Source organism: Anabas testudineus, chromosome 5 (genome assembly GCF_900324465.2).
Source record: "Anabas testudineus chromosome 5, fAnaTes1.2, whole genome shotgun sequence".
In the NCBI taxonomy this organism is placed as follows: domain Eukaryota; kingdom Metazoa; phylum Chordata; class Actinopteri; order Anabantiformes; family Anabantidae; genus Anabas; species Anabas testudineus.
This window is the reverse complement of record NC_046614.1, coordinates 11,942,972-11,952,919: the sequence shown is the minus strand read 5'-3', so window position 1 is coordinate 11,952,919 and position 9,948 is coordinate 11,942,972. Positions and strand designations below refer to the sequence as shown.

The following is a 9,948-nucleotide window of genomic DNA, read 5'->3' as shown; positions in this document are numbered from 1 at the left end:
TCAGAAAGAAAGGTCAAGGTAAGAACACGGTGTGGATATTTGTGTTTGTAACAGTTATGTTGTTTCTGTCTGTTTCACATTAATGCAGGTAAATGCATTTCATTTCCCTTAGCATTGGAAACATTTAACTCGTAATAGTTTGTAAATTGTCATATAGTGTATATTGTATTTACTGTGTAATAAATACACAAGCATGTCATGTTATGAAAAGTTCAGTCATAGGGATGACTGTGCAGTTTCACTGTAATGGCGGTGAAGAAGGGGAAGGGCTTCAGTGTGTTTTATAGATAGCAGTTCTCTGTCTGCCTTCAGATGTCCTGTGTCTATTTAAAGACAACTCCAATGAGCTGCCTGCAAGAGACAAGCCTCCCACTTTCAGTTATTATCAGTAGAAAGAGAAAATAACTTTTAGTTGTTTCATTGGGTTTGAATTTCTTCCATTCAGAAATTAAATGCAGAAATCACAAACAACCACAATTTGTTATAGATTAGCTATATCCAGTGGTCCCACTGGTGTGCAACCAGTTTTATCCATCCATTTTTAAACGTGTGTGCAAAATACATTACATGCTTTTTCCTCAGTGACTAGTCTATCAGCTGCAACTCAAGATAAGCCCAGTGGGAGTAAACTGACCTGCTATACGCAGATAGAGTAGGTTTCCGTGATGACCACATACACTTTATACATATAAGAAAATGGATAGGAGAGAAAATGTGAGGAACAATGCTTGAGCAGCTTGGCTTTTGTAGGAAAGGTCTATTGTGTAAATGAGAAGTTGAATTGTACTCTGGAGAGAGTAATGAAGATTGTTTTCCATGACAACATGCTGATGATTCAGCTGTATAGTAAAGCCATATGCACAGTATAGCTCGCTATCACATTTTAGTAATATCATTCTCCATCTTCAGGTGATGATGACTTCTCTGCATCGGAATGCGTAAGCAAGACACCCTCGAACTCTGACCCAGCAGGGAATGCTGGTAAGCCAAATGCAATTGATCACTATCATTTTGAATATGTTGAGTGTTGCTAATAAGGCAGTGGTATATGAAGATCCAGTGTCAGATTTCTATAATGCATTTTATCATGTGTATTGGCTGCTGTACCGATCTTTAGAGATTAGCTGTACCTGCAGCTGCTGTGACAGTAGATAGTGTATTACTGTAAACACGGACACGATACCAACAACAGGGAACCACAGTGGATGTATTGATACTGAGCTAGAAAAACATACTAACATATAATAAATGGAGATATAAAATATACAATTTATTTCACTGAATAATGGAAGTGTAAATTACCCCTGTCACTGTCATACATCTAATGTTCCAGCAAGTCTCCCCACCACATTTGGAGATCAGTGTGCAATAAGAGTATGACAAATATAATACCGATATCTATAAGATGCAACGGCTCTTTTGTCAGATGTTCAGCCAAAACCAAAATAAGGATGATACTTAAAAAACACAAATCTGTGACAATTTTTTTTAAAGTAACAATTGAAGAAACTAAAAACTTACTTAACCTTAATATTCAGAAATGAATTATAAGTACAAAACAATAACATATGCACACTTAAAGAGGTGTTAGGGGATGAGAAGATTTAAATACTTCTAATAGTGTATGTGTGTATCTAAATACATTGCTCAGCTATGTGTGCTTCAATGTCTGCCAAGAGGATAGTTAAGCTGTGCCCCCTGCAAATGCTATCACTTTCCATAACAGGCAGGCTGAGTTAGAAGTTAGAGGCTCCTTCTACTCCACGCAGTGAACCAAGGTGGCAGGGAATTTTACACTCAAGGCCTCTTTCCTTCAGCCAGCTTCAGCTCCAGAACCATGGCACAAATGGCTCCTATCGACCCAACCAAGCTGGGACAGGGTCGGGCGATTGCTGTGCTGACCTCAGGAGGTGATGCCCAGGGTAGGTCAAGGAAATCCTGTGTGCCATGTGAGTGTGGAGTGCCAAGGCTGGGCATGTCTGCTGTTTGTTTCTCTCAGCAGGTGGCTGAGAAGAGAGCTAGTGAGGCTCTGGAGTTAATTATGGCAGGATTTAATGATGAAGAAGTATTTTATTTTAAAATGAGTCAGATAATCTAGATATTTTTAGCACCTTCATTGTTACTATTATTATTATTATTATTATTATTATTATTATTACTTGAAAAACATTGTAGCCAGTTCTTTATTGACACATATTTTGCTTAAATCTGACTACTCATAACTTTGTGATAAATGATTAAATGAATCATACCTCTATTTAACACATCTACTGTACCCACTCTGTCATAGAGCTAAGTTATGTTAAAGAGCAGCTTTAATGTTTTTACCTAAAGCTGCTAGAAAGTGAGACAGACTCTCCTCTGACCTTTAACTCGATGAGGAATGTCTCCACTGTGACCTTTGGGGACTATGTCAGTGACCCCACACAACCTGTACTGGGAGACTATCCGGCCTCCTTATGACTGTTTTTAAACCTATTTAAACATTACAAGGCAAGAGAAGTGTTTTGATGCTAAAGTAAATTGTCCTTCCTTCTATTTCACTCATAATTCTCATTACAGCCTTGCCATTTTGGTTTCTCCCTGCTTTCTCTCTAACAGTGTATATGTTATGAGGGCTAATTTTAGAGGCACGACCTTTCTGACAGGGGTTTGTAAAGTGTTGAGGGAGCATGAGCGCGCTGTCCTGCTTTTTTACCCTCTCCTCTGCTCTTTCACACTGTAAGTGGAGATGCTTTTGGCAGTCTCAAATTTAATCTAACCCCACACATCCCACACACACACACACACACACCACACAACCCCAGTAGGCAATGGCCCCCTTGCCTTTCCTGTAAAAAGCTATCAAATAATTATAACCGTCTTACAACTTAAAAGTAACCTACACTCTACTACAGACCGTAGTACAGAGTAACGTTAGTTAACTTGCATTCATATTTGACAGCAGCATGGTGATGTAAACTAAAACATTATTTAACATTTGAGTTGTACAAGATCGAAACTAAATATCTTTATCCAAATTGGAAGTTTTGGAGGACAGTCAAAATATCCCACTCCCATGAGCACCTTGGTAGCCAAATGGTTACAGGACATACTGAGTAACTGCAGCATCCCTGGTTTGAGTCCAGCTGGGTACCATTGCTGCATGTCATACCCCCTTTCTTCTCCCATGTTTTGTGCCAGTTTTACCAACACTCTAATTTTATCTATTTTTATAAAATGTGACCATACCAAAATAGTAAACTTGCCCACTGTTGCTACAGGTATGAATGCAGCTGTGAGGGCCACAGTTCGAGTGGGAATTTACACTGGAGCCAAGGTGTTTTTTGTCCATGAGGTAAATTATACAATTTTGTTTTTGAAATTTAGATTTTCCAAGATCAAAAATACAACTAACAATGCAAATGCTTTTTTAATGAGTTGCAACTATACTATTTTTCCATTGCTATTTTTTGGACACTTGTTGTTCTGGAATAACTGCACATGACAAAGAAGAAAATATGTACGATTGTATCAAAAAAGCCTAAAGTTTCTTCCCAGCAATGAGCCGTTTTCTGTGTGTTGTTTGTTAACAGGGTTACCAGGGTCTAGTGGATGGTGGAGACCATATTCGTCCCGCTACTTGGGAGAGTGTGTCAATGATGCTGCAGCTGGTGAGAACATAAATGCGAGATGTTTACTATGTCTGCTGATGTTGATCTGTGTAACTCTAGCAACTTTTTATAGTCTACAGTGCAGTTCTGTAGGTCAAATGGTCATTTAAATGTCAAGGATCATTAAATAGCAAGACTGCATGCATCTTAGACACAAGCACTTAGGTTTCAGATAAATCTACCCCTTCTCTTTTTCTGCCTCCTCTTGTTTGGGGCTAAAATGCTTCCCTTTCCTTTCCCCCCTCAGGGTGGGACTGTGATTGGAAGTGCCCGCTGTCAGGATTTCCGCACAAAGGAGGGACGCACCAAGGCTGCCCTTAACTTAGTCAAGCTGGGCATCACCAACCTGTGTGTGATTGGAGGTGATGGCAGTCTAACAGGTGCCAACCAGTTCAGAACAGAGTGGAGCGAGCTGCTGGCAGATCTGGTCAAAGCTGGTGAGAGGCATTAAAACGAGAATATTTTGTAACACAAACTGCACAAGAGTTTTTTATTAAGATGCTGTTGAACACTGATGCCATGGAACAACTTACTAGAGGCATGTTGGCAAGAGAGTTGGAAAAATGATGCTCTGTATCTGAAGCTGTCATTTTAATCCCTTCTCAGGCAAAATCACAGCCAATGAGGCCAAGAGTTCCTCTCACCTCAACATTGTTGGCATGGTGGGCTCCATTGACAATGACTTCTGTGGCACAGACATGACCATCGGCACGGACTCTGCCCTGCATCGTATCATAGAGATAGTGGACGCCATCACCACTACAGCTCAGAGGTTTGTATTTGCTGTAGGCATTTATACATCTATACGAAGAGCAGGCCTGGTTTGTTTTATTATTATTGTTATTTTAGAACTAATTTTAAAAATGTTGTTCTGTAGTCACCAGAGGACTTTTATCCTGGAGGTAATGGGCAGGCACTGTGGGTGAGTTCAGCCTGTGTGTGTGCTGCATGTAGTAGAGGTTTATTGGTCACCGGTTTAGTGGGCCTAGCCAAGTTAGTTTTATTATTTGTTGTCTGAAAAAAAGTTTGACCTATGAAGAAACTAAGTTCAATAATTACCCTCCCTTTAATTTTGGTGAACATATCTACAGTTACCTGGCTTTGGTGACAGCTCTGGCCTGTGGCGCTGACTGGGTGTTCATTCCAGAGATGCCCCCAGATGAAGGATGGGAGGAGCATCTGTGCAGGAGACTGACTGATGTAAAGCTCTTGTCTTGCATCATCTTTAATACCTATGACTAATTTGCATCTCGCATAAAGAAAATGTACACTTTGTTATCTAAAGTTTTTCACTGACCTTCTCAGCAACGAAGCCGAGGCTCCCGTTTGAATATTCTCATTGTTGCAGAGGGGGCAATGGACCGCCATGGTAAACCAATCACCTGTGATCAGGTCAAACAGGTCAGTAACGAGAGTATTCCAACATGCCAGCACAAGAGAATACCCATGTTACCCATAGACTACTCACAAACTATCCGTATGTCTAGCTTGTATCAACGAAACTGGGCTTTGACACGCGTACAACCATCTTGGGTCATGTGCAAAGAGGTGGCACTCCATCTGCCTTTGACAGGATCCTGGTAAAAACTGGTTTCATGTATACACTTAATTATATTACTTCATATATATTTGATTGTGGTGAATCAGCTTTTCTGACTCAGTCTGCTCTCTTATGAACTGTGATAATTCAGGCAAGCAGGATGGGTGTGGAGGCTGTGATGGCTCTGCTGGAGGCCACACCAGACACTCCTGCCTGTGTTGTCAGCTTATCTGGAAACATGGCTGTCAGGCTGCCTCTCATGGAGTGTGTGCAAGTGGTAAGTCAAATATTTTCCATAGAGTGCATAAAACCAATCATAACTCTTCACTCATACAAGGCAAATGAACTGAGCATCAACAAGCATTGTTTTCTGATCTCCCTTTGTGTCCTTTTGATTTCATTTCACATCAGACTAAAGATGTCACCATAGCCATGGGGGAAGGGAGGTTTGATGATGCAGTGAAGCTCAGGGGAAAGTGAGGCATGCACTTTTGTGTTATACATTTGAAATTCTCCAGGGTCGTGTTGCAATTTAAATGTATGTACATTTCTGCTTATTTTGCCAATAGGAGCTTTGAGAACAATTGGAACACTTACAAAATGCTGGCCCATGTGCACCCCCCAGATACAAAGGTGAGGAACTACAATTGCACTTACTCTGGACTTATTGACTCACTCACATCATGCATTTTGCACTCACTGGGTGAGCCCAGTGAGTGAAAAATGCAGTACCTCTGATATATTTCTGTATGAATTTGATGCTGCCAGAGTAATATCAACATTGCTATACTGAATGTGGGAGCTCCATGTGCTGGGATGAATGCTGCAGTCCGATCGGCTGTCAGAATCGGGCTCCTACAGGGTCACCAGATGCTGGCAGTGCACGATGGCTTTGATGGCTTGGCCCATGGAATGGTAAATTATAGTTACACACACACACACTTTTTTGTTTCAAGACAGTTAATCATCTATATATAAACCACACCAACTGTCCATGCACAGATTGAACCTATTGGTTGGTCTGGAGTGGCAGGGTGGACTGGAAAGGGGGGCTCTATGTTGGGAACTAAAAGGTGAGACATTTAAAAATGCGCTGACTTTACATTTAGCTGTTACACTGTCTTTCAGTGTACACCAACTTATGCAATACTGATTTTATTTAACAATAATTAGGTGTCAAATACTATAATTATTCATTTTCCCTTTATACAGATCCCTGCCAAATGAGTTCATGGAGGAGATCAGTCTGAGCATCACTAAGTTCAACATTCATGCTATAGTCATTATTGGAGGCTTTGAGGTGAGCAGATTAAGTATAGGGGTTTGGTGGGTGTTTTGCTATAATGTCTTTACATAATCACACACTAAGCAAATGATGGTGAAAGTCAGTCATTGTAATTTCCCCCTCCCTGTCTTCACTAGGCATTTGTTGGAGGTCTGGAGATGGTGCAGGCTAGAGAGAAGTATGAGGAGCTGTGTGTTCCCCTTGTTGTGGTTCCTGCTACTGTTTCCAACAATGTTCCTGGATCTGACTTCAGCATTGGCACTGACACTGCCCTCAACACCATAACCATGGTACAATTCAAATAGCACACAAAAACACTAGAGAATCAAATCCTGGATTATCCAAAGATGTCTCACTCAATATATTATTGTTCTCGATCTTTGCTGTTTACCTTTTCCATTCCTGCTTGGCAGACATGTGACAGGATCAAACAATCTGCTGCTGGTACCAAACGAAGAGTGTTCATTGTTGAGACTATGGGAGGATACTGTGGCTACCTGGCAACCATGGCTGGCTTAGCATCTGGAGCTGATGCTGCCTACATCTACGAAGAGCATTTCAACATTCATGATCTTGAGGTCAGTCCTCCTAAAACTACATTAACATGGATCAGCCAGTGACCTGATTTTATTTTTGTAGTGCATAGGGGTCACTACTCTGCAGCTATGGAGCCCCACACTAAGCAAACTGTTCATCATGGCAACATTCAATTTTTCATGTTAAAGCCTATCTACCACAACATTAAAACCGCCAAGTGGTGTTACTGTTGAAGCTAATTGGTGTACACAACTGAAGGATTCATTTTAAAAAGTATTTTTTATTAAATCTATGGTCTTTGATTTTTGTTTGTAGGTGAATGTGGAACATCTGGTGGAGAAGATGAAGACCACAGTAAAGAGAGGACTCATTCTGAGGTGTGTGGGAAATCAAAGCAACTGCACGCACTGCATCTCATTGTTTGTAGCTAGTGGTTTTACCATTTACTCAGTGTTTTAATCTTATTCAGTATTGTACTTATATTTTTCAGAAATGAGAAATGCAATGCAAACTACACTACAGACTTTATCTTCAACCTGTACTCAGAGGAGGGCAAGGGTGTGTTTGACTGCAGGAAGAATGTACTTGGACATATGCAGCAGGTGTGGCATGAAAAGCTGATCTTCTGTTTTTGTGCACAGACGTATTGTACTGTATTTGCCTCCCAATACTATCCTGTCCCCGTTATTAGGGTGGAACACCCAGTCCTTTTGACAGGAACTTTGCCACTAAGATGGGTGTCAAAGCTGTCCTTTGGTTGACTGACAAGCTTAAAGAATGCTACAGACATGGTAAAGTGTTGTAAGACATTTGGTCTGCTAACACTCTGTGCTCCCGGACCTGATGTAGGCTATAACTTGTTTTTAATCTCCAACTGCAGGTCGCATCTTTGCCAATTCTCCTGATTCAGCCTGTGTGCTGGGCATGAGGAAGAGATCTTTGGTCTTCCAGTCTCTGGCAGAACTTAAAGAACAAACTGACTTTGAGTAAGACTTCTTACTTTCCATTTATTTTGTTGTCACTTATTCTCATCTCTACTCACCTAATGAAGTAGACCATAATGAAACACTCTTTAAGTGTACTGTTTGGAATATCCAAACTAAAAAAATAAGAATGTGAAGATGTTAATGAAATTGGTGAATAACAAATTTGGGAAGGCAAACATGTCCTCCTATATTGTAAGAGTAACAAAGACAAACCAAAGTTGAACATAAGTATGTTACACAGAAGAAGACTCTCATGATATGTAAATGGTGCTCTGTTCTGTTGCGTATGCCTTGAGAATTCATGTTTTCTTGTTCCTCTTTGCACTCACGCATTCTTTTTTCCTGCAGACATCGTATTCCAAAAATTCAGTGGTGGCTAAGGCTGAGGCCCATTCTTAAAATCCTGGCCAAGTACAAGATCAACCTGGACACCTCTGAAAGGACTGCAATGGAGCATGTCATCAAGAAGAGAGGCTTAGTTCCTCAGTAGTCTTTGTGATTATCCTTGTCACTGAGATCTGACATGTTCTGTCTTCTTTTTGAAGCACTTTGTAACTTCGGTCTCTGAAAAATGTAATATAAATAAAGAGAATAACGATATCACCAAAACAAATTGCAAGTCTTGCAACTATTCCTATAAAAAGGCTGTTGTGTGCAGTCCAATTTTTTTTTCTGTCCCTCTATTTTGATCTGAAGTGATCTAACTAAATCAACAATAGATACACTTCTGTAATCATAATTTAAGCTTTTAGAAAGGAAAATAAGCCAATTATGCCATAAGAATTGAAACTGTATAACTCTAGTTAGTGTAACTCAAGGTTTTAGGAGAAATCATGGTTGATCAGGTCTTCAAATTCTGCCATCAACCACAACATTAACTCAGTTGTTGTGGCTTCAATTCTGTGTAGTGTTAGTTTCATGTGCCGCTGACCTCCAAACTTCCTACTAATCTAATAATGATAACCTTCTACTCAACCATTTTGGTGACTTTTGTGCTGTACAATCAGCACTATTCTAAAGTGACTGTTCATCATAATCACTGAGTCAGTGTCTGGTTTACAAAGCTCATGTGTAAGTAGTCATTGAAAACTACGGGTGCATGTTGGCATGATAATTGCAATACATTTGGCTATAAGGGCATGGTGGAAAGTACAATCCAATTATGAGCAGTCGAATTTCCTTTGTTTAAAAGCCCATCCATCCATCCATTTTCTTCCGCTTATCCGGGGCCGGGTCGCGGGGGGAGCAGCTTAAGCAGAGATGCCCAGACTTCCCTCTCCCTAGACACCTCCTCCAGCTCTTCCGGGGGGACACCGAGGCGTTCCCAGGCCAGCCGAGAGACATAGTCCCTCCAACGTGTCCTGGGTCTTCCCCGGGGCCTCCTCCCGGTGGGACAGGACCGAAAAACCTCCCCTACGAGGCGTCCCGGGGGCATCCGAAACAGATGCCCAAGCCACCTCAACTGGCCCCTCTCGATGCAGAGGAGCAGTGGCTCTACTCCGAGCTCCTCCCGGGTGACTGAGCTCCTCACCCTATCTCTAAGGGTGCGCCCAGCCACTCTGCGGAGGAAACTCATTTCGGCCGCTTGTATCCGCGACCTTGTCCTTTCGGTCATGACCCAAAGCTCATGACCATAGGTGAGGGTAGGGACGTAGACTGACCGGTAAATCGAGAGCTTTGCCTTTCGGCTCAGCTCCTTTTTCACCACGACGGACCGGTACACCGACCGCATTACTGCTGCCGATGCACCAATCCGTCTGTCAATCTCACGCTCCCTATTTCCCTCACTCGTGAACAAGACCCCAAGATACTTAAACTCCTCCACTTGAGGGAGGATCTCCCCCCCAACCTGGAGGGTGCAAGCCACCTTTTTCCGGTTGAGAACCATGGCCTCGGACTTGGAGGTGCTGATTCTCATCCCAGCCCCTTCACACTCGGCTGCAAACC

General features: G+C 41.7%; 1 protein-coding gene across 1 annotated transcript; it reads left to right on the top strand.

The window, feature by feature from the left end:
- Nucleotides 1-623: 623 nt before the first annotated feature.
- Nucleotides 624-8,600, top strand: pfkmb (phosphofructokinase, muscle b). The gene is made up of 24 exons (XM_026350222.1): nucleotides 624-764; nucleotides 910-981; nucleotides 1,818-1,922; nucleotides 3,264-3,337; nucleotides 3,576-3,653; nucleotides 3,901-4,090; nucleotides 4,260-4,425; nucleotides 4,531-4,575; nucleotides 4,745-4,853; nucleotides 4,959-5,054; nucleotides 5,141-5,233; nucleotides 5,345-5,470; nucleotides 5,605-5,669; nucleotides 5,763-5,826; nucleotides 5,962-6,108; nucleotides 6,196-6,266; nucleotides 6,406-6,493; nucleotides 6,616-6,768; nucleotides 6,892-7,056; nucleotides 7,331-7,392; nucleotides 7,506-7,617; nucleotides 7,707-7,806; nucleotides 7,896-8,001; nucleotides 8,350-8,600. Exons 1-24 carry the CDS (start codon nucleotides 725-727, stop codon nucleotides 8,489-8,491), a joined length of 2,469 nt encoding a protein of 822 aa, XP_026206007.1. The 5' UTR covers nucleotides 624-724; the 3' UTR covers nucleotides 8,492-8,600.
- The last annotated feature ends 1,348 nt before the right edge of the window (nucleotides 8,601-9,948 follow it).

Excerpts from the sequence above, each read along its gene's own strand:
- pfkmb (XM_026350222.1), top strand. The coding sequence starts at position 725 with ATGCTTGAGCAGCTTGGCTTTTGTAGGAAAGGTCTATTGT. Across the intron at positions 3,338-3,575 it reads AGGTGTTTTTTGTCCATGAG|GGTTACCAGGGTCTAGTGGA; the intron begins GTAAATTATACA and ends GTTTGTTAACAG. Across the intron at positions 7,393-7,505 it reads AAGAGAGGACTCATTCTGAG|AAATGAGAAATGCAATGCAA; the intron begins GTGTGTGGGAAA and ends TATATTTTTCAG.